The sequence below is a fragment of the Balaenoptera physalus genome (assembly GCF_965194825.1).
Source record: "Balaenoptera physalus genome assembly, chromosome: 9".
Classification (NCBI taxonomy): Eukaryota; Metazoa; Chordata; class Mammalia; order Artiodactyla; family Balaenopteridae; genus Balaenoptera; species Balaenoptera physalus.
The window spans coordinates 12775116-12799161 of NC_138888.1; the positions used below are offsets into that span (position 1 = coordinate 12775116).

General features: G+C 38.6%; 1 protein-coding gene across 2 annotated transcripts in view; it reads left to right on the forward strand.

Annotated features, from left to right (window-relative positions):
• IPCEF1 (interaction protein for cytohesin exchange factors 1) overlaps positions 1-24046 on the forward strand; it is a 213022-nt gene that overhangs the window by 94279 nt on the left and 94697 nt on the right. For both annotated transcript variants that reach the window (XM_082474729.1, XM_082474728.1), the window contains exons 3-4: positions 16842-16999; positions 17958-18010. In XM_082474729.1, coding sequence (XP_082330855.1) covers positions 16842-16999; positions 17958-18010 — 211 coding nt within the window. The remainder of the gene's footprint in view (positions 1-16841; positions 17000-17957; positions 18011-24046) is intronic.

Below are 24046 nucleotides of genomic sequence, written 5' to 3' on the forward strand. Positions count from 1 at the left end.
ATAAATTTTATTTTGAAATATAATGTATATTATGTTAAATATAATATTCATAGAGAAGAGTGCACAAAACTAATTTGAATAGCTTGATGCTTTATCACAAAGCAAAAATTCTTGTAACTACTACTTGAGTCAAGAAATTGGATACTGTTGGGATACCCCGAATCCCCTCTTGGCCTCTTCTAATAAATAATCCCTGCCTTCCCTTAAAGGTAACCACTCTCCTGCCATTTGTGGTAATTATTGCCTTGCATTCCTGTATAATTTAATGACCTAGGTGTACTTTGCTAAACACTGAGGTCTAGTTTTGCCAGTTTTATTATTTTATATAAACAGTATTATACAGTGTATATTCTTTGGTGTCTGGTTTCTTTCTCTCAATATTATATGACTGTGAGATAAGTAGTTTCCCCTTCTTTATTGCTAAGTAGTATTCCATTGTATGACTAATCCACAATTTATTTATCCACTTTCCTGTTTATGGACATTTGGATTATTTTTTAACATTCTCTCTATTATTAATAAAGCTGCTAGAAACATATTATACATGTTTTCAGTGTACATGTGCGTGCATATCTGATGCATGTACACTTACGAGTAAAATTTATGGGTCATAGGCTATGCATGTGGTCAGCTTTAGCAGATTTTGCCAAACAGTTTTCCAAAATGGTTGTCCTAATTTATGCTCTCTACAGCAGTGTTTGAGTGTTTTCTTTGACTCTACAATGTACTTGTTATTGTCAGTCTTCTAAAATTTCATGATTTTGGCCAGTGTTTAATGATGTTTCTTTACAGTTTTACCTTGCATTTCATTGAATGGTAATGAGGTTAAGCACCTTTTCATACATATATTGGCTAATTGATATCCTCCTTTGTGAAATGGCTCTTAAATCTTTTCTCATTTTTCTCTTGGGTTTTTCTGTCTGTTTCTGACTGATTTATAGAAATTCTTTATGCATTCTGGTATATAGCCTTGTATAGGTTATATGTACTGCACATATCTTTTCTCATTCATTTACTTGCTTTTACAATCCCTACTGTTGTCTTTTGGTAAACAGAAATTCTTAATTTTAGTGGGTTCCAACTTATCAAGTTTTTCCTTTATGATTAGAACCAATGGGGAAATGACAGTATTTTCAATAAATGATACTGAGACAATTGGTTATTAATTTTAAAAATGGAAATTAACCCTTATTTGAAACCAGAATCAAAGGTCAATTGCAAGTAGATTATAGATCTAAAATGAAAGGCAAAACAACAGAAGTTCTAGAAGAAAAGGTAAGATAATATCCTTATGGCCATAGGATAATAAAATTAACAGCAAAGAAAAAGCACTAACCATAGTCATCTTTACAGTCTTTTTTTAAAAATTTACTTATTATTTTATTTTTTGGCTGTGTTGGGTCTTCGTTGCTGTGCACAGGCTTTCTCTAGTTGCGGCGAGCGGGGGCTACTCTTTGTTGTGGTACGTGGGCTTCTTATTGTGGTGGCTTCTCTTGTTGCAGAACACGGGCTCTAGGAGTGTGGACTTCAGTAGTTGTGGCACGTAGGCTCAGTAGTTGTGGTTTGTGGGCTGTAGAGCTCAGGCTCAGTAGTTGTGGCGCACGGGCTTAGTTGCTCCACGGCCTGTGGGATCTTCCCGGACCAGGGCTCGAACCCGTGTGCCCTGCACTGACAGGCAGATTCCTAACCACTGCGCCACCAGGGAAGCCCCATCTTTGCAATCTTGAGTCCTCTAATTAATGAATATGACATATCCTTCCATTTGTTTAGATCTTCTTTAATTTCTTTCAGTAATGTTTTATAGATTTCTTCATAGAAGTATTACATGTCTTTTATTAGAGTTATTCTAATGTATTTGGAATTTAATGATGTTGTTATATTTGTATCTTCTTATAAATTTTATTTTCATGCTATCTGTTGCTGGCATGTAGAAAAGTTATTGATTTTTACGTACTGGGCAGGTATCTAGCAGCCCTTCTATATCCACTTCTTAGTTTAAATAATTCACATGTAGATTCTTTTCCATATGTAAAATCATATCATCTGAAAATATTGACAAACTTAATTTCTTATTTTTTAATTATTGTAATTCTTACTATTTTTTAATGAGCTCTTCTGATACAATGTTCAGCATCTTTGGTTTATTCCTAATATCCAAGAAAAGGTTTCAACATATTACCACCAAATATGTGATGGAAGAAAGAAGGACCACCTTACTTACTGAATATGGTAGGGTGAGGACCTCTTTGTTTCGCCCAGGACAGAATTTGAGAAGAGCTTGGCTTGGCAGTTCTTCTCTGATTCATGTGGTTTTAGCTGGAGTGGTTGGGACAGAAGGATCCGCTTCCAAGATCACGTTTTCATCCACACATCTGTGTTCCTTAGCTCCTCCTTCTCCTAGCACTTTGTTCTCCTGGGACTCTCCACATGGCTTGGCTTTTCCTGGCCCAGCAGTCTCAGAGTAACTGGACTTTGTAAATGTAATCTGGCTTCCCTGAGAACAAGTGTTTCTCTTTCAGATTTAAAATTCTACGAGTTGGAGTCCGTGAGTTCATACACATTGAAATTAAACTTATCTATTTAATTTAAAATACCTTTGTCCTCTAAACATTTGACATGGCCAAATTTCAGTAAAATGGTGTCAGGAAAAAATAAATAATTCCTTGTTTTCTTGTGATGACAGACTTTTGAGGTTAAAGTCATCTAGGGCAGTGGGAGGGTGGCAGGTGCAGATGTAAGCTGAATGTGAGAAGATGGGTATAAAACAGTGTGTAGGTGAGGTGTGGGTGAGAAAGTACAAAATGAAGAGAGCAGGCAGGTCACAGGAAGCTGGGCGGACCACAGGAAACTGGCTGGAAAAAAAGTCTTTGGCTTTACTTACTTAAAAGCAAGAATAAAACAACCCAAAGACAAATGGAAAATCTCATACGCAAAGTCTATAAAGAGATGGAAACAAAAAAATAAGCACACACGAGTTCAGAGAAAGTTTAACTCAAGTGGCTGGCCAATTACATTCTACTCTAATTTTTGTGTTACTTCTCAAGACTTTATGCAGTATGATAATCTAATTAAAAAACAGTAAAGAGCAAAAATTTCCTTTAGAAATAAACACAAAATAGTCTTTTGTAAAGCTTAGATTTCCAGCTTTATGATTCTAGTAGTTTTTAAAAATGCTCTATTGAAATCAAAAGCAGGAGTGAGAATGATCTTTCAGAATGATCTTTCAGTCTTTGGTCTCAAGCTAAACTGTGTACTTACATGTTTGTCCACTAGGTGTCTCTTTGCATACATGTTATGATTCCAGAGAAAGCTAATCTATTTCCGAAGGCAATAGTTTACACGGATTGTGTCAACAAATGTCTCAGTTTTGGGGTATTTAAGAATGGCTTTAATTTAACAGGTCTTCTTTAATAAATAGATGTATCTTGGCTAGAGCTCTCATTCTTGCTTTAAAAAATTTTGAGACATTAACCAGGAATTGTCAGCAGACACAGAATTCAGGTACTTGCATCCGGGTTGTCGGCAACCTGATACAGGTAGCCTGCCCATTTAGGAGTGCGACCAGGAAGTTAGCCCTACATTATTTATGAATGAAGCCTTGGCAATGGTGCTCAATTCCAAAACAAGCTGCATTTGGCTCTCCAATGTCTCTTTCCAGAAACTATATTCCTTGTGGATCAGATCCTTCAAAATCACCCAGTGGCAGCTGATCTGTGGTCCCATATGTAGCCCTTTGAGTAAAAGATATCAACTGTGGTGAGTCACATAAGGCTTCTCTGAATTGTTCAAATTTGGTAAATTGTTTACCTTCTCTAACTTGTTCTAAAGTACAGGCAGGGTCAATATAAATCAACAGATATTTATTAGGTGCCTACTGTATGCCTGGTCTGCAGTGTCTACAAGAATTATGGGACTCCATTCATTCTGTAAGAATGTGATGAGATTTACTGTTTGCAGAAAAATTAAGCATGCTGCTAAGGAGAAGTTGAAAAGGCAAACATTATTATAAGAGGCAACACTGTTAATGTCCAAAGGACCCTGAGCTTGGGGTCTGAAGGCTTGAATTCTGACTTTATGACTTGCTAGCTGTGTAAAGTAGCTAGTCTATCCGCTCTGTATGTCAGTTTCTTTACTTGTGAAAGTATAGGTAATATTATTTTACAGAGTTGGGATTTCCCTTGTGGTCCAGTGGTTAAGACTCCGCGCTTCCAATGCAGGGGGCGAGGGTTCGCTCCCTGGTTGGGGAACTAAGATCCCACATGCCGCATGGTGTGGCCAAAAAAAAAAAAGAAAAAGAAAAAAATTACAGAGTTGATGTGAAGACTACAAATAATTTGCGATAATTCTGCCGAGTATCATTGTAAGAGCTTGCAAGAGAAGTCGCCCTCTTCTTGGTAAAGGCAGCCTTTCCTATTATGATGCAGAGCAGGTTAGCTCCTAATGGTCACTACTTCTCCTGTCGGACAGGGCCTTGGGCACTAATTTTGCAAAATCATAAGGCCCATCAAAGTGATATTTCCCAAGAAAGAGCTAGCCAGAAAAAAGGGGAATTTTTGCTCCATCTCCAGAGCAATGGGTGCAAACAACAGGCAGCTTTGTAATAGTTCTTCTTTTTCTGGCTTCCTTCTAGCCTGCAATGGTCCTGTAGCAGAGGCCACTGCTGCACGGGGTACACCTATTCCCTTTGGTGAAAAGGGGGTTCAATGGAAGGTTGTTTGGCAAAGCTGAGTTAAAGCGATGGGCTGCCTCGGAGCAGTGTGAACACAGTCTGGAGTTCACAGGCAGAAACATATACTCTCTTCCAGAAAGCAAAAATATGAATATAACTCATGTGGAGAAATTTAGGGCTGCAAATGGCCGAAAGGTAAGGGTGATCATTTGCCATTCTTGTCCGGCCCATCTTAGTGCATTGTATCCGCTCTCACCCCACACAGGCTGGAGGGAAGTGAATTTATGAATCAGGTGGTGTTACTCAGGGGCTGCCATTGTAGACACCCAGGGTGTGCTTATGGGACAGACTGTTGTTGCCCTAATAACTGATGCCTTGTCTGGGGGCCACCAGTGCTGCCTGTGGCCTCGTCATAGGCCTGGTGGCCCTGTCCCTACTTGATGGAACATCCTGGGGCTAGTACAAATCGGTGGAGAGCTTCCTTGGGTTTCCATCACAAATCTTTTAAATCCAACCTAAGCACACAGCTAGTTTGGATCTTAGAATGACTGGCTCCTAGAAGTGCCTTGGATCTGTCACTGGTCTAGGAGGCAGGTTCCTTGCAGGTTTTATCTGCATTGGTGCATGAAGCTGCTACTGTGGCATGCATGCGTGTGTGTGTGTGTGTGTGTGTGTGTGTGTGTTGGGAGGTGTGAAAACATATTTTGCAGGGCCCCTACCTTTATAAATAATTGGAAGAGCCAGAAGTCAGTGTGCTAGCCCGATTCTGGAGGGCTGGTGGGATCAATCACTTACTGGGCTGGCGCTGTGGAATTTAAGACAGTTGCGAAACAGAATTGACCCCACAGAGATGAGTTCTGGTGGTCTCTGGGCATCTGGTCGACCTCACTAGATGGTGAAGGGAAAGTGCCTCGGTTGGGAGCAATGGGCACAGGGCGCACATGGGGCAGCGCCTGGCTACTGCCCGGAGGTGGATCGGCAGGGCCCTGCCCCCTTGCCAGAGCCCTAAGGGCATGCTGGGACACAGACCATAATCTGTGACTCTTTCAGGTTCTGGCGGCCGCACACGGGCATATACGCCTGCCGCAAGAGATGCGAGGGAGCTTCGTGCCTCCCTAAGGGGCAGGTCCAGCAGCCGTTTGGGTTTGGTGCAGGTTCTTCCAGGACGTAGAAGAGGCAGATTGTTGGTGATCACTTACAGTTTGCCACCTGCTTGTTACTTTGGTAAAATTATCCTTTGGGAATAGAGATTGACATTGTTGGCTGAAAGAAGGGTTTTTTTTCCCCCTTTAGATTTGTGGATTTTTATGTCTAAACCTTGATTGTCAGGGCTGACAGCTTACGTGGGAATGCAGGAGAGTAAGGAAGAAGCCTGCCAATCTCCTCAGATGATGGATCACGGCATTTCAGTGGTGTTGAAAATAAAATAATTTTAATCATAGTTTCTGTTTTAAAAAAGTCACGGCTCTTAAAACCATCTGTCAGATTATCCTCAAAGTGGAGAGACTGCAGAAAAGAAATGCAGTGAAATGAGTGGAAAAGTTAAAGATAAAAAAGAGAAAATAAATGAAAGAGGAAGAATGAGACTTTTAAAGCATGTAGGAGATGGATTGGAACAGAATGACAATAGAGCTAAGATTAAAAAGGAAAAAGTTTGAAATAATTTGGGTAAATATTTCCATTTTGTAAATTTCCTGGACAGAGTAACAACCCCAGACCAGCCCACCCCATACATCCCTGCAGGTGTACTCACAGGAAGGTCATCTTGCATTTTGCTCCCTTCTCTCCTGCTCTGACTTAACAAGAGATTTCCTGCTAAGTAGCAAAGCTAATGGATTGTTTCATGTCCTTCGCTTTTATATCTGAGCAAAGATGAATTTTCTCTCCTGCTTCCTGTGGCATCACTATGATGGACAATCACCTAACAGAAGATGCTTACAGACAGTTCTCATTGTCAGTTAAGTGTACACTTTGTTGTTACGTGTTTTCCATGCTTTTTGATGATTGAGACTTCTGCCTCTAGAATGACCAGCATTTTCTGTCTCCAAAGAGCTCTAGTTTTTGGATTAAGGATAATGCACATTGTTTGCCTCATGGATTGTCCATAAATCCATTCACTGTTCTGAGAATGTCTTGTCAAATGCTAACACTGTAATGTTAAAGGATAAGCATGTGAATTAATCTGTTGGTTTTTAAAATTGTTGTTCAGTTTTGTTGTTTTCACTTAAGGCTCTATGAAAAAGAGAATAAACCTAGCCCATAGTTTCTTTCAATTGGAAAATTATCTCAAAATCACAATAAATTGTATTCTTTTAAAAAAATCTTTAGAACAGTAGGCATGGTATTTGTTTTGCTGCATCATCCCAAAGATTATAATGTTCACTGAGGAATAATCAAGACTGTTACTTTTGGATCAATTGAACCTATAACTGCCTTTAGTGAGTTTTTTTTTAAAAGTTTTTAAAAAAAATACCAGTTATACTATCTACTGTCTGCTTTATCAATAGTGCCTTTGTTGCATATTGATAGTCTTGGTTTATTTTCTGGTTTTAAAATGATACAGGACCAGAATCCATATTTCTGACTTAACTGATTTACCAAACAGTTTCTAAAATAAATTGCTAGAATGAACTTTTGTTTGTGTAAAATGAGAGGGACTGATTCTTCACCAGATTCTTAGTCAGCTTGGGCTTCTATAACAAAATACTATAAACTAGGTGGCTTATCAACAACAGAAATTCATTTCTCACAGTTCTGGATGCTGGAACTGGCACCATGGTGCCAGCATGGTCAGGTTCTGGTACGAGCCCTCTTCAGGGTTGCAGAGTGCTAACTCTTCTTGTATCTTCACATGGTGGAAAGAGTGAGCTGGCTCTCTGACCCCTTCTTAAAAGGGCACTAATCTCATTTATGAGAGCCCCTGTCATCATGACCTATTTACCTCCCCAAGGCCCCACCTCCAAATACTACCACACTGGGAATTAGATTTCAACATACAAATTTTTCAGGGACACAAAAATTCAGTCCATAACAACCAGTATATATTAAGGAAAAATCTCTTCTTTGAAATTAGCTTTATTATGCATTTGATAATGAAATGTGTTTCCACTTTTCAGTTACAGAGCTTATCAGAAATACATTTTATGTCATTACACTAACTTAAAAAATATTAATAACCTCGGTGTTTTGGCTAAGTCTCATGTTGTGGTGTGTTAAGGAATTGTTCTTTTAAGAAGGTAACTGTCTCAAATATGACTGAGAAAACTATTCCCTTAAACTCTGAAATACGGTACCAAAAATGTCTCTAGGAGAGTAGGTTAGGGAGTTTAATCCACCTCCAAGTGTGAACGCTATTTTATTTGATGAAAACTGCTGTCACACTGGCTCAGACCCTTCAGTTGTGTGCTGAGTCCATTAGGAAGAATAGTTTTCTATAACAAAGCTATTTCTAGGTAATTGCTCCCATTCTAGGTAATTGCTACCTCTTTTTGAGCATCCACGTGTTTCCCGTATGAGATTTCACTTAATTTTCACAAAAACCCTATCAGCTGGTTATTATCATTTCTGTTTAAGAGATGAAGCTCTTACTATTTATAGAAATTAAGTGATTTTCCTAAGTTTCCACATTTAGCAAGTGGCAGAGTGGAATCTGTTTGACCATAATCCATGTGTGTGCAGTAGTTTTAAAGCTTTTTTTTTTTTTTTTTTGGTTGTGTACCCATAAAATAATATGGAAACCCTATGTGCTCCCTCACAGTTTAAATTGTCACTCAGAGTTTTTATCTTATGTTTAAATAGTTGCGAAAGATATAATTTCTGGCATATTATAAATCTTGATAGCGAAAAAGGTAATATTTCTCTTTAAATATAACTTATGCAATATAAACTGAAATCTGACATGTCTTGTTATTTTTTTAAAGTAATCTTTGAAGTTTTAGATTTTACATAGCTCTTTTTAATTTTTTCCCCCGGAGCTCATTTTTTCATTACAGTACTCCATAGGTTTTTGTTCAATTATATAATATTTTTATGCTTGAAAATTTACTGTAAATTTATTGATAATTATTAATAATAATTAATAAATTATTAATAATAATTTATTGATAATTCTGTAATACATTTCAACTATATATATATTTAAAATTAAATTAATTTAAAATTTTGAGGTGACATAATTGTTTAAGCCATAAATTATTTCATTTGGAATGAGTTATTATTATAATTATTATTGGTACATAACAAACAATACGAGTATGTTACGCATTTTGACAGATGATAACTACAAGAGGTAAATATTTTTTATTGAAAATGCATTGTTTAATGACATAGATGAAGCTTTCCTTCTAATTATGTAACATACCCATGAATATTATTTATTTCTAGAATGAGAGTTCAGAACCAATTTTAATCCTATTATTGTTTTTTATGTATGCTGAGCACTTAAAACTATTTTTCACATAAATAAATAGATGGGAATGGAGCACTTTTTGAACTCCTTCCAAGGATATGCCAAATATTATGGTGATTTATCACAACAACTACTTTTAATGATTAAGAGACTTAAAGTAGATTTTTCTTCAATTTTGTTGAAAGCAAAGAACTGGAAACTTGATTTACAAATGTTATTTGTTACCCTGTCATTAAGCTCTTATATGTTTTTAATTCCTGGGACCTATACAAAAATTCTTTATCAAGACATGTCAAATAACTACTACTTCTTCCTTTAACTCTTTCACTCATGGGCACCTTGCTCAAACTGACATTCTCAGAAAGGTTGGGAAAATGGAAAAATTATTACTTCCGAAGCACTTTTGCCAGCATTATTATTATTTTTCATGAGTTACTTTTTTTTTTTTTTTATTGATTGATTGATTGGTTGCTATGTTGGGTCTTCGTTTCCGTGCTAGGGCTTTCTCTAGCTGCGGCAAGCAGGGGCCACTCTTCATTGCGGTGCGCGGGCCTCTCACTATCGTGGCCTCCCCCATTGCGAAGCACAGGCTCCAGACGCGCAGGCCCAGCAGTTGTGGCCCACAGGCCCAGCCGCTCCGCGGCATATGGGATCCTCCCAGACCAGGGCTCGAACCTGCGTCCCCTGCACCAGCAGGCAGACTCCCAGCCACTGCGCCACCAGGGAAGCCCTCATGAGTTACTTTTATGGTGTGCTTTATAAATATTTTTATCAAATCTTGGAGCTACATATTATTTATCATTGAATCATTTTGGTGAAATTTTAGATTTTATATATGTCAACTACCTCAGGAAACAAAGTACCAAAACTCCAAAATCATTAAGTAAACACTCACATAGCCTCCACAAAGGTACATTCATTCCTAGGTCCCTTCACCTATGCTTCGTTACATCAGTGATTGCATATTATTTCTACCCACTTCCTCTTTGATTTGGGAGGTTTGACATCAATCAACACAGTTTCATTTCCATATTCTGCAGATTGGGAAGATTTCTCATGGGATATTCATGACAGTACTATTTCACTAAATGAAAAAATTTGTAATTCATAGGTTTTCTTTATGGAAACTCATCTATAGTTTAGTACTTTCATTTTTTGTATTTTTAATTCATTTGCTCAACAAATGTCTATTTAATGACTGCGGATACAGCAGTAAACAGATAGAAAAGGTAAGACAGAGTGCCTGCCCTTGACAAGTTATACTATAGTGGGGGTCAGATGTTAAAGAACTAATTGCAAAATTAATAATTCTGTACTACTATGAGAACTTCTATAAGTAAAAGATAAGGTACTATGAGAGCAAACAAAAGGAGTTTGATCTCTAATAAGGATCATGGAAAGCTTTCTTGACTAAATGATATTTGGTCTGAGAGTTGAAAGATTAGATGGTATAAGTCATCTTGGCTGGTGACTGTTGAAGAGCATGCACAAAGATTCTGAGATTGGTAGAAACGTGTTTAAGGAATTTAAAAAATACCTAGTGAGTCAGGGAGATGGAAAGAAAGAGACATGGAAATGATCCAAGTTGGGGTTGGAGAAGGAAGCAGAGACCTGGTAGTACAAAGTCTTCCTTTCATAATTTTGGTCTTTATCTCAAGACTCAACAGCTATTGTAGAAGTGTAAGGAAAGAGATGAATAGTTTGATGTGCATTGAAAAAACATGACTCTGGGCAAGAAGGAAAGCCAGGACATCAGCTAGGATGTTCCTGCAGTGGTCCAAAAGTGGTCCAATTGCTAGGGTGGTAGCAATGGGTATAGACAGAATGGATGCATTTAAGAATAGTCAAGTGGTAAAGAGGTACAATATGTACAAGGGAAATATTCCTCGAGATCCAAGGAAGGCTTAATATCAGTGACTGAAGAAGTGTATTGTCTACCTATCCCAATGCTCAGGAGAAGAATTAGAGGTGAATTTTTCCCTTTGTCTTCCATCATCTTCTGTCAATTCTGTGCTTGTTTTACTATTAGAAAGCTGGCTGAGTGAAGGGGTTTAAGTTTCCACTGAAATAATAAAGTTGTCTGAGGGTACAGTCTAAGCTGTGTGCCTCACTGGGCTAGAACGTGGGACATAAAGAAGACTGGGTCTTGGCCTCTGCCTTTGACATTCTCATTGTCAAACCAGGGAGACCTGTCCAGAGCATCATGGTACAATACAAAGGCCATTAGGAGTTAGTGGGAGACTTTGAGGGAGCCAGGATAGTATTGTGGTGGTTAAGAGAGCAGGCTCTGGAGTCTGGGTTTGAATTTGGAAATACCTATTTACTAACTTCCTCCTCTAAATTGCCCTATCTAAGACATGGGACTAATAATAGTATATTATTCATAAAGTGGTTCTAACAATAGTATAGCATGATATATGAAATCATCAATTGGCCAGGCACATAGTAACTGCTTAATAAATGCAATCAATTTATGTTATTATAGGGGAGGGGCCAATTAGCCGACTGGGTAGAGTCAGGAAAGGTTACACTGTGATCCCTTACAACTTATTTAAAGAGTATATATAATTGACCTTTAATAAATGCTTGCTTAGGGAATGAGTATGTTTTATGACAATAAAATAATTTATTGAGCATTTATTCTATGTTAAGCCCCATGTGAGCCTTATAAAGATATTTTCTCATTTAATTCTTATCTGATCCTAAGAAGAAAATACAATTCTTATCCACATTTCACAGATGGGAGTCCTGAGGTCTCAAAATATCAGTTATTTGCCCAAGATTACAGAGTAAACTGCATTTAAGCTAGGATTTAAGTTCAGTCCAGACCAATTCAAAGCTTCGCTTTTTTAAAAAAAAAATTATTAGCACATTTAATTATTATTTATTTATGTTTTGTTTTGGCTGTGTTGGGTCTTCGTTTCTGTGTGAGGGCTTCCTCTAGTTGCGGCAAGCGGGGGCCACTCTTCATCGCCGTGCGCGGGCCTCTCACTATCATGGCCTCTCTTGTTGCGGAGCACAGGCTCCAGATGCGCAGGCTTAGTAGTTGTGGCTCACGGGCTTAGTTGCCCGGCAGCATGTGGGATCTTTCCAGACCAGGGCTCGAACCCAGGTCCCCTGCATTAGCAGGCAGATTCTCAACCACTGTGCCACCAGGGAAGCCCCAAAGCTTTGCTTTTAACTTCTACAAGTTCTGCAAGCTTCTTTACCTAAAAGCGCTGCTGAATTCAAACTAGCTTTTACTTATTATGTATTTGCTCAGTTGATTGATACTAAAAATATGTTAGTATACAGAATCAAAAAATATTCATAGTATTTTACCTGAACATCTTCATTTTATAAATAAATACTTATTGTAGGAAAATAAATAGGTATGGGAATAAAAAATAACTTATTAATACAACTCTTATAATTACTATACACATTTTGCTGTAGATTTCGTCAGACTTTTTTCCCCAATGCATTGATGTTTGAGTTGTATGTATATAAACCCACATTTTTATAATAAAAATTGAATGAAGTTAAATCGCACATATTTTCCCCTACTTTTTCGTTAAGAATATATTGAAAACTCTTCACATGTTTGGTATGGTCATACTTAGCATGGTTGATGGCACATAGTAAAGATTCAGCAAATGTCAGCAGCCGTTGAGATTGTCGCCACTGTCATCAACATCATCTTGCCCTCCAGCAAGGCTGTAATAATTTGACATCCCAACAACAAATTATTCTTTTCAACACACCTCCAGAAAACTTGGCTTCTGACAATTCTTTTGTGTATGCCAATATTGAAGAATGAAAATGGAATTAGGCTGTTGTTTTACTTTGCACATATTTTATTACTAATGAGATTAAACATTAGTCATTTTTATTTTTATGTTTTGAATTTTCCTTCACATGTTATTTTATTAGTTCTCTATTTTATTTTTTTAATTTTTAGGTTTTTTTCTTGAAGTATATTTGATTTACAATGTTGTGTTAGTTTCTGGTGTACAGAAAAGTGGTACAGTTATGCATGTATATGTATATACACATATGTATATATAGTTTTTCAGATTCTTTTCCATTGTAGGTTATTATAAGGTATTGAATATAGTTCCCTATGCTATACAGTAGGACCTTGTTGTTTATCTGTTTTGTATATAGTAGTGTGTATCTGTTAATACCAAGCTCCTAATTATCCCTCCCCCTCACTTTCCCCTTTGACAATTGTAATTTTGTTTTCTATCTGTGCGTCTGTTTCCATTTTGTAAATAAGTTCATTTGTATCATTTTTTAGATTCCATGTATAACTGAAAGAATAAGGTATTTGTCTTTCTCTGTCTGAGTTACTTCACTTAGTATGGTATCTCTGGGTCCATCCATGTTGCTGCAAATAGCATTATTTTATTCTTTTTTATCGCTGAGTAATACTCCATTATATATGTACCACAACTTCTTTATTCACTCATCTGTCAAGGGACACTTAGGTTGCTTCCATGTCTTGGCTATTGTAAATAGTGCTGCTGTGAACATTAGGGTGCATGTATATTTTCAAGTTAGAGTTTTTGTCTTTTCTGGATGTAGGCCCAGAAGTGGGATTGTTGGATCATATGATAACTATTTTTAGCTTTTCAAGGAACCTCCATACTGTTCTCCATAATGGCTTCACCAATTTACATTCCCACCAACAGTGTAGGAGGGTTCTCTTTTCTCCATGCCCACTCCAGCATTTGTTATTTGTAGACTTTTTGATGATGGCCACTCTGACTTGTGTGAGGTGTTACCACTTTGTAGTTTTGATTTGCATTTCTCTAATAATTAGTGATGTTGAGCATCTTTTCATGTGCCTGTTGACCATTTGGATGTTTTCTTTGGAGAAATGTCTATTTAGGTCTTCTGCCCATTTTTTGATTGGGTTGTTCCTTTTTTTTTTTTTCATATTGAGCTGTATGAGCTATTTGTATGTTTTGGAAATTAATCCCTGTTGGTTGCATTGTTTGCAAATATTTTCTCCTATTCTGTAGGTTGTCTTTTTGTTTTGTTTATGATTTCCTTTGCTGTGCAGAAGGTTTTAAGTTTGATTAGGCCCATTTGTTTATTTTTACTTTTATTTCTTTTGTCTTGGGAGACTGACCTAAGAAAACATTGCTACAATTTATGATGGAGAATGTTCTGCCTATGTTCTCTTCTAGGAGTTTTAAGGTGTTCTGTCTTATATTTAAGTCTTTAAGTCATTTTGCATTTATTTTTGTGTATGTTGTGAGGGAGTGTTCTAACTTCATTGATTTACATGCTGCTGTCCAGCTTTCCCAACAACACTTGCTGAAGAGACTGTCTTTTCTCCATTGTATGTTCTTGCTTCTTTTGTCAAAGATTAATTGACCATAGGTGTGTGGGTTTATTTCTGGGCTCTCTATTCTGTTTCATTGATCCATATGTCTGTTTTGTCCTAATACCATGCTATTTTGATTACTGTAGTTTTGTAGTGTTGTCTGAAGTCTGGGAGTGTCATGCCTCTAGGTTTCTTCTTTTTCCTCAGGATTGCTTTAGCAATTCTGGGTCTTTTGTGGTTCCATATAAATTTTAGGATTATTTGTTCTAGTTCTGTGAAAAATGTCATGGGTAATTTGATAGGGTGCATTGCATTAAATCTGTAGATTGCTTTGGGTAATATGGTCATTTTAAAAATATGAATTCTTCCAGTCCAAGAGCATGGGGTATCTTTCCTTTTCTTTGAATCATCTTCAATTTCCTTTATCAGTGTTTTATAGTTCTCAGCGTATAAGTCTTTCACCTCCTTGGTCAAGTTTATTCTTAGGTATTTTATTTTTTTTTGACATGGTTTTAAAAGAGGTTTTTTTTTTTTTTTTTTTCTGACAGTTCATTTCATTTCTGTGTTTCCTGTACCTGGATATGTTTCCTTCTTTAGGTTTTGGAAGTTTTCAGCCATAATTTCTTCAAATACTTTTTTGGTCCCCTTTTCTCTTTTTTCTCCTTCTTGGATCCCTGTTATGTGTAGATTGGCATGCTTTTTTTTTTTTTAACATCTTTATTGGAGTATAATTGCTTTACATTGGTGTGTTACTTTCTGCTTTATAACAAAGTGAATCAGCTATACATATACCTATATCCCCATATCTCCTCCCTCTTGCGTCTCGCTCCCACCCTCCCTATCCCAGCCCTCTAAGTGGTCACAAAGCACCGAGCTGATCTTCCTGTGGCATGCTTTATATTATCCCATAGGTCTCATGTTGCTTTCATTTTTTTCATTTTTCTTTCTGTCTGCTATTCTGATTGAGTGATTTCCATTATTCTATCTTCCAGATCACTTCTTCTCTCTTCTGCATTATTTAGTTTGCTATTTATTGCACTTAGTTCAGTTTTCATCTTGGCAATTGAGTGGTCTAATTTTAATTGTCCTCTTTATAGTTTCTATTTCCTCATTACAGTGATCCACAGTTCTATCCATAGTCTTTCTTAATTTCTTCAGGATTTTTATTACTTCCTTTTTGAATGTGGGGTCTAGTAAACTGGAGAGGTCTGTCTCATTGTTTGTTCTTTCAGGGGATTTCTCTTCTTTTAATTGGGAATGGTTTCTCCTTCATTTTACTTATATTTCTCTGACTCTATTAATTTAGGAGAAGCAGTTATCTATTGTAGTCTTGAAGGGCTGTTTTTATTCGGGAGCGTCCTGTATGAGTCTAATATTTTTCGTGCTAGGGCTGTTTTCGGTGTGGATGCCTGCCACATCTTTCCTCAGTGTGTGCTGGCCATTATCCCCTTGATAGGGGGTGTGATTGATGTTGTGGAGGCCAAAGCCTGCACTGGATGTTGGAGGGGTCTCCTCTTTGCTCCATGGTTGTCATATCCCTGTCGGGGGCAGGGCCTGCTCCCCAGTTATTGGAATAGAAGCCCTCAGGTCTGGTTCTAAGCTGTGGTGTGAGGTAGGTGGGACTGGCGCACTCTCGCTGGGAAAGGAGCCACTGGGTATTCCTCCGCAGGAGCCGTCCACTGAGACGTGTGCTCTGTGATGTTGCCTGTCACCATTGTGCGTGCTCACAAAGTACACTGTTGAAACTACCCTGTGCCCCATCTCAGCAGAGGAAAAGCTAGCAATCAGGCTGCAAGTCCCTCAGGCGCTGTGCTCACAAATCTGCCAGTGGCGTAAATCCGTGGAAGTCACGCACCCACCAGGAATCAGTTCAGATTTCAGCCCCACTTCTGTGTGTGGGCAACCTGCAGGTGTGTGTGTGCGCCCAGAGCTTGTAGAGTTGGGGCTGCACCCTCTGTGAGCAGGCTGAGGATGAGGCTGCTGTGACAGGGCCATGCCCCTCCCTTTGCACTCACAGTGACAATAGGGCTCCTATTTGTCCTCACACACCGCCAGTTGTGGCCTGGACCACTCTCGAGGACCTTGGGGCTGTCTCTGCACGGCCAAACTGAATCTTCTCCCTGGGTTTGTCTGCTGAAGCCCAAGTCTCAGAACCCAGCTGCCACCGGCGAGCACTCCAGCAGGTGTGTGCTTTGGGCTGGGGCATGCGGTGAGGTGGCCAGGACCTTCTGTGCAGGTCTCTCTTTGTCCTGCCTTCTACAAGCTTGTTGCTGCACTCACCTCTGCACTCACCTGAAGCTTCCTATCTGACCTGGCTGATCTCCCAGCCGGTGAAGGGGGTTCCCAGGGTGAGGGAACTTTTCACAGCTCCCTCCAGGGGTACAGGTCCCGTCCTGCTTCATTTTCTCCCCCTTTCATCCTACCCAGTTATGTGGTGGTCTTTCTTGCAGCTGTGGCTGTATGAGACCTTCAGCCGGCACTCAGTGGGTGTTCTGTGAGAACTGCTCCACATGTGATGTAGTTTTGATGTATCTGTGGGAGGAGGTGAGCTCCACGTCCTTCTACTTCACCATCTTCATCTCCCAGTCTGCTTATTATTTTCTTATTGGTGAGTATGGACTCTTTATGTTATGATTCTCATGTATTAAATGTATATTGCAGATATTTTCATCAGCTTGTGATTTGATTTTCTATTTATATTTTAGTGTATTTTTTAAACAAGTAGTTTAAAAATTAAGTCATTAAATTGGTCGGTCTTTTTTATTGTGGTTTTTCTCATTGGCATTTTACAAATAAATGTTTTATTCATATTTATGTAATATAAATATGGCATTTTTGACATAAAAAGTGGTATACATTTTTCAGAACTTGGGAACCATTGGTATAAGAAATAAAGTCACATGGGGTGTGGATCTGCATTTATGATGTCACTGGGAAGAGGTGAAAGGCTCTTTGCTTTGGGGAGAGTTTCAGTGGCTTGTGGATGTTTACCAAGTTTCTCACTTGTCAAAGTCTAAAGATATGAGATTTTTTTTCTTTTTGTTTTCATCTCCTTTTCTTAAAACCAGAGTGTCTTGTTTTTCAGGTAATCCACTACAAAGTGCAATACATCAAAAGGGGCTCATCTTTATATTAAAGTTGGGACTTCTGAGGCAGAAGGATTAGTTACATTCTTGAAATTGTTAAATTAATGCAATCAGAATAATAGTAATGGACCAAATATTTCTGCATCTTACATTATGTTGTTCATCATGAAGATGAAAATATTTTCACTTTTCAAAGATATACGTTTATGTATTATACAATATTAAGTAGATAAAAAATAGATACATCTTGCTGTAGACTTGAAAAATATACTGACAAATGTGCAGATGAAATTCTGGCTTATTTTATGAACTCAGTTTTTAACAGTTGGCTTATTCTGGATTAAAGGGCCATGTAATGAATCACTTTTATTGTGAAATTCATCAATCAAAATAGAAATGCCCTTCTTCCCGTCACAGAGATATATGCTTTTATGGACAATATAATCCCACATTTAACTGAAAATCCTTCTTTTCTTCTAGTTTTTGTTTCTATCAATTTGGCATCATACATGGCTACTGATGGCAGTGATCTTGTAAGTACCCTTTGGAATACTTCAGACTTTAGATATTAATTGTCAGTTTGATGAATGAGTAAAAAATTAGGTCGATTTTAAGTTTGGCTAGCTATTTATTATCGTCCATTTCGTTAGTCACAATGGAATTAAATGATCCTCTTGTTAGAGTCTGAGGGTGTCTTATGATCACCAAGCATTTGTTTAAGACTCCTAGCTATTTACTTTTAAAGAGCAAGAAACATAACCATGATTTTAACATACTGTACATAAATTATCTCCATTTAAAATTAACTATGTTATAGTGTAACCTCTCATGCAACTTCTATGGGAATAAGTCTGCTAATTATTATGGTGAAATTGTAGGTTCTTTTACAAATAATTTTATAGCCATAAATTTGCCTAAATTAGGTAAGTCAGTTGAGCAAATTTCCTCTGTTAGATGAGGCAACTTATGCAGGGAAATTAGAGAAGTTGATATCAGTAACATGACACTTCAAATAGAAGGGGATGTAGGATAGTGTGGGATTGGATAGTGTCCATTTTTTGGCAAATCTAATGACTTCGTGATGGACGCAAAAGACAGAGTTTTTGGAGCACAGCCAAAACCAGAATCAGAAGTGGAGCGCTGAGCAAATACAGTATAGACTTCCTGCCAAATAGGGAACCTGGACAATGGTTTCCTGATGCACATTAGGAAATGGATGTCAAGGCAGGTTGTAATAATAATGATGGAGAAATGGAGGCGGTCAGACAGCTCCTGGAAGGGCCACCTTACTAAAAAGCAGGACAGCATAGTAATTCTCTGCTTGTTAACAATTTCATATTCCAGAGAGAGAGAAGGCAATGAGAGCACTTTAATTCGGATGCTACGTCTAAATGAGGAGGGAAAGCTTGCTAGTGATGAAAAATGGTGGACACTTCGGGAGACAGGGCTGCAGAAAACTAAAAATGAAAACGCAAATTACAGTCACTTAGGCAAGCTAGGAAATTCGCTATCTAAAACTTGCAGAAAGAAGAAAGTGTGATTCTTTGCACATGAATGGGTGTGTGTGTTTGATGATAGAAATGTGAATAATCACAGTGAAGATAAAGAAGAACAACTAAGAGAATAAATGTGGCTGCAATGGAAGATTTTTGCTAGGATTAGATATAAAGGTGTTTGTACAGGGTGTTAAAGGAGGGTCATATGGTCAAGGGCAAAAGCAAATGGATGTCACAGATCTGTAAAGATAGAGTCAGGGAGACTCAGGTTCAGAATATCCAAAGTTTATGAAAAATTTTAAAAGAAAAAAATGCATGGGATTATAAGCATATGTGTCATGTGTATGTGTTGTGTGGAACAAAGATATGAAAACAAAGAATTAGGACTGTTGGATCCTTGAGAAAGGTAATGGAGGGTTTAATTATTACACTGCTTCACTTTTTCTGAAGAAAAAAATGTAGTCTTCCAGCTGGAAGGAGTTCATCTTATATGTTTAAGAGGAAATGGAAATTAAGATAATACGAGACCACCTAAGGATGTTAAATGAATAAGTTCGTTCATTCATTCATTGAGACATTCATTTAATGCTCACTGATTACCTCTCCTGAGTTTATCAAGTGTCAACCACTGTAGTAGGTGGGAATTGGAGATTTAATTGTGACTTGAAACAAGTTAAAATCTCCATGTCTTAAAAAAAAAAGTATAGCCTTGGGTTTTGGAACAAAGATGGCAGATGTGATTACCAAAGGACTAACATATCATTCTGTAGCCCCCAATCTATAGCTATTACCGCTGTAATAGGTAACCTGCTTCCCCTTGGTCCTGGGCACAAGTGGATTCTGTTCTTCTTGGTGGGAACTCTGGCTATTTATGGGTCTTTCTCATTTCACGAGCCATCCTCCACTCCTAGACGCAATCAGCTCAGCTCTCCTTGTGTGTCTATTTACCTGTTATTTTTATCTCACAGCCATCAGCGTCTGGGCAGTACTGCTTAATGTCTCTCTTAAGCATTTCTTCCAGCTGCTTTTCAGTGGTTAACCTACTTATCTTTCCATTCAGAAAATTAGTTCAATTTTCTGCTGTCATTTGTTCTCTAAATAAGATGTAGCACAGGAGACCTATTTTTATGCTAGGTAGTTTCGGTAGGCGTGACACATTTGAGCTAATTGCATCCCGAATTACACCTCACTTCCACTAAACTAACATTTATTGAGCTACATGTGCTGAGCTCTCTGCTCAGTGCTGGGGTACGAAGAGGAGGAGCCGACCACCTGGTTGGGGCAGGGTGATGGTAAAGTGGTGCTAATAAAACTGTTCAAGAAAGTGGATTCTAAGCATCTGAAGTCTTACTATGTGCATAGTAAAAAAGCATTGTTCTTTTTTTGTTAAGCTGAGTTGCTGTTATCTGATGGTATTCTTTTCTTTCCTCCGGTTTTCTCTCCTCTGAAGGGAAAGAGCAGAATTTTCAAAGCTAAAGCTTCACACAGAATCAAAAAGTATTAACTCACCAAGTTCTGTCTGTTTTGCCTCCTAAATATTTCTCCGTCTTCTCAGACGCAACACTTGCCCTTCCTTCTGTTCACTGGGCTCTTTGCCTCTCTCTGCACCTGCTTCCAACTACCCCACCCCCGACTACTCTCTGTTGCCTCACAACAGCCAGGGTGGGTTCTCCTAACTGCAGATGTGATTTTGCCACCCACCTGCTTCTATCTGTTCAGTGGCTTCCCTTGGCTTTCAGATGAACTTCATACTTTCAAACATAACTTACATGACGTGGCTTGGCCACTCTGAATGTGGTAACCACCTCCAAAACCAACCTGCGCTCGGTGGTCAACGCCTCCTGGCTTGTACCTGCATCTCTGTATCACATCCTCTCAGGCGCAGGTCTTTATCTGGAGGGCCTGCCCTGACTCCCCGGTTCTAGGTAAGCACTGTAATGGTGTGCAGACCTCATTATCCTTGTTCAGCTCTCTTTCGTCTGTGTTTCACTGGAAGCTGTGTTAGAACTTGCTTGCCATTGAATCTCTGGTCCTTGGCACTTAGCAGTTGTGCAGTAAGTGGTGGTTGAATAAACAAAAGCCATAATTTACCAAATTGTGCCCTGAAAGAACGCACTAGTATAATCACCGGTAGGATCCGGGTCATAGCTTTTTTGGGAAATTTTTAACATAAATGATTAAATTTGGTACAATCGCTAAACATCCATTTGTGTAGTTCTTGATGTTTGTAAGGCTTTCCGTACATTATACTGTGGTGATTAAGCATTATGCACCAAATCAGTGTGGCTTGGTTTTCTTTTATGGTTAGTTTCTTATTAAAATAAATAGATAGAGATAGATAAATAAATAATAACGACCAGCATGTGAATCTTAAGGCTTGGCTAAGAAACTTCTCTGGTCTCAGATTTTAGTAACAACATTCTGGCTAAAGAAGGAAAACAGCCTTAATTTAATGATGCCGAGTCTCAGAGAGAATGTGACACATCACCTCTTTTACCCTTGGACACAATCCTTTTACCTAAAGCTTTCAGGGATTCCTTTCAGGGATTGCTCTAGTGAGGAAGAAATGTCCGAATTATCTTAGATCAAAACTTTATGACAGTGTTTTCTCAAAAATTGTTTAAAATAAATTTCCTTCAGTAAATATTGTCTGGAAAAAATGTCAAGTGAAAACCTTTTCCTGAAACAAAAGTCTCTGCGTATAAATCATGGTCACATTGCTCAATTTTTCTGCTGATGAGGACAAGCTCACTGAATGTAAATGGACATTTACTTCTGGCATTGTGGTCACTGGGTTATCTGCTGTTGCCTGGACTGTCATCTGTGTGGTGATCTAACAGCAGACTGGTCCCTGATGCCTTTGCTTCCCAAGAGAGCTCTGCATTCATTGTTCACAGAACATGTATTGCCTGGTCTTTATGTGTACTGTGTGCTGTGAGCAGCCCAGATATGATTCCAGCCCCCATGGGAACCTGCTCTGCCCCCCACTCCATCCCTGTGCTCATGGTGTGTGTCTCAGGGATGTGGTGATATTCAGGGATGAAGTGAGGAAACTATTTTCCAACTTTTTGATCAACTAGAAAGAGCTGAAATGTTGGCAGCTTGTTTTTTTAGGCTCCATCAACAGAACTCTATGTTGAATTGGCTGTGCCAATGCTGTCTTGGACGCAGGGACTGTTTTGCATATTTTCTTTCCCAAGTAGGACTTCGAGTGGAGAAGTGCATGACAGCTATCTGGGGAACAGACTGGGTGAGGGCTTGTTAGCTACCAGTGGAAAACTTGTGTCCCTCCTCCCAGCGCCTCTCCTCCACCCCATGCCTTCCTATTTCTTGGGTTCTTGATTCTTAGTATTTGGTGGATATGGTTAAAACAGGATGCTGGAGAAAACTACTGTGGTTTTTGAGGAAATAGTATTTTACCTTCAAGGAAACACCAAGGGTCATCTCTCCAGATGGGTTCAAACTTAGTGTCAATTGATCCCAGGGGCTTTTCTCTATGTATGCGCCTCTCTGGGGGGAGAAAGATATTGGAGCAACTTTTATGTTGCTTTTCTCTGCTGATGTTAGCGGAGGTATTTTTCAGCTGTGAGTAATCAAACAATAGAGATGGCTTTCAAGATATTTGTTAAATCTCCACTTGTACCAGGCACTATTATTAAGGCATTATAGGAAGTAAAATTTGATACAAGACCCAGTTAATCTTTTGGTAAATATTTATTGAACGCTTCCTATGTGTCAGGCATCACTCTAGGTGCTAGATTTTGAAGTCATGACGTGTTCAAGAACATCAATTCTATCTTGAATTCTTGGCCAATCATTGACTCTAAGCAGAGTCATCATTCAACTACGGAGCTGATGAAAGAGATTTGATAAACTTTAAGAAGCAACATTAACAGGGGAAGTGATTGAGTAGCTGTGTGGGATAGAGGGTTGGACCATTAGATGGATTGTGTTACTACCATGTATGTACCACTCAGATATATAAACAGATAGATTATAATATCCATTTAAGAGGCATCAGCAAAGCATTGTGGAATATAAAACACAGAAGAAGTAGTAACACTGAGTTAAACAATAGGCTTAGGAGTCTGACTGGCCTGGGTCCTAGTCTTGGCTCTGCTACTAGCTATGTGTGATCTGAGGGGAAGTTACTTAAGCACACCGAGATGAAGTTCCTCATTTGTGAAAAGGAAGGTAAAAATAGTACCTACCATGAAGATCTTTGGGAAAAAATATAAATCAATTGCTACAGTGACTACAAATAAATAACACTGAGTGAATGTAAGATTTTTATAAGAGCTCACTGCCTTTTAAAGTCAGAAAGGGCTTTATGGTGGAGGTGGCATTTGGCCTCGATCTGAAAGGATGAGTAAGCATTAAGCAGATGAAAAATGGGGGAAGAGAATAAAGCATTCAAAAGTATGGAGTTGCTAAAGTGCCCGACATTTCTGTAGGATAGAAAAAAGTTTAAGGTGCCAGGAGCGGAACTGGACAGATGTCTTGGTGGGATATTGAAGCTACTGTGGGAAGGGACTCGCTTGTCACTTAAACTGTGATTTCAAGATGGAATCTCATACATGAAATGACTGGCTTCCATTCAATAATGGAAGGAATAGGGACACAGATCCAAATCAGGAGCGAAACCTAGTCACCAGCCGGACCAGCAACTGGACAGGCAGGAGCTCCCAGGACGGCGTCAGGGCCTGATTGTAGGACCGATTCCACATCAGGTGGAGGCAACGTCCAAACTGATAAGGAGGGAGGTGCGGCCATAATGGGGGAAAGGGGAGCAGAGAGGGAGGGAGAGACTGAGAGAGAGAGGGAGGGGGAGAGAACATAAGGCCCTTGCACTCACAATTCTGCAAACTTAAAAGTCCAAAACAGATTTGAGAAATGCTAAGAAAGATAGACTCTCAAATACAAAATTCAAGTATAACTTGATTTTACATAAGAACAACATTTTAAAGCCTGACAAAAAATTTTAAGTATGAAGCTCAAGGAATCTTTTGTACAAGTTTGAAAGAAAAGCAGGCACAAATGAAAAAGTATAAAATGCAAGTGGGCTTTGAAAAA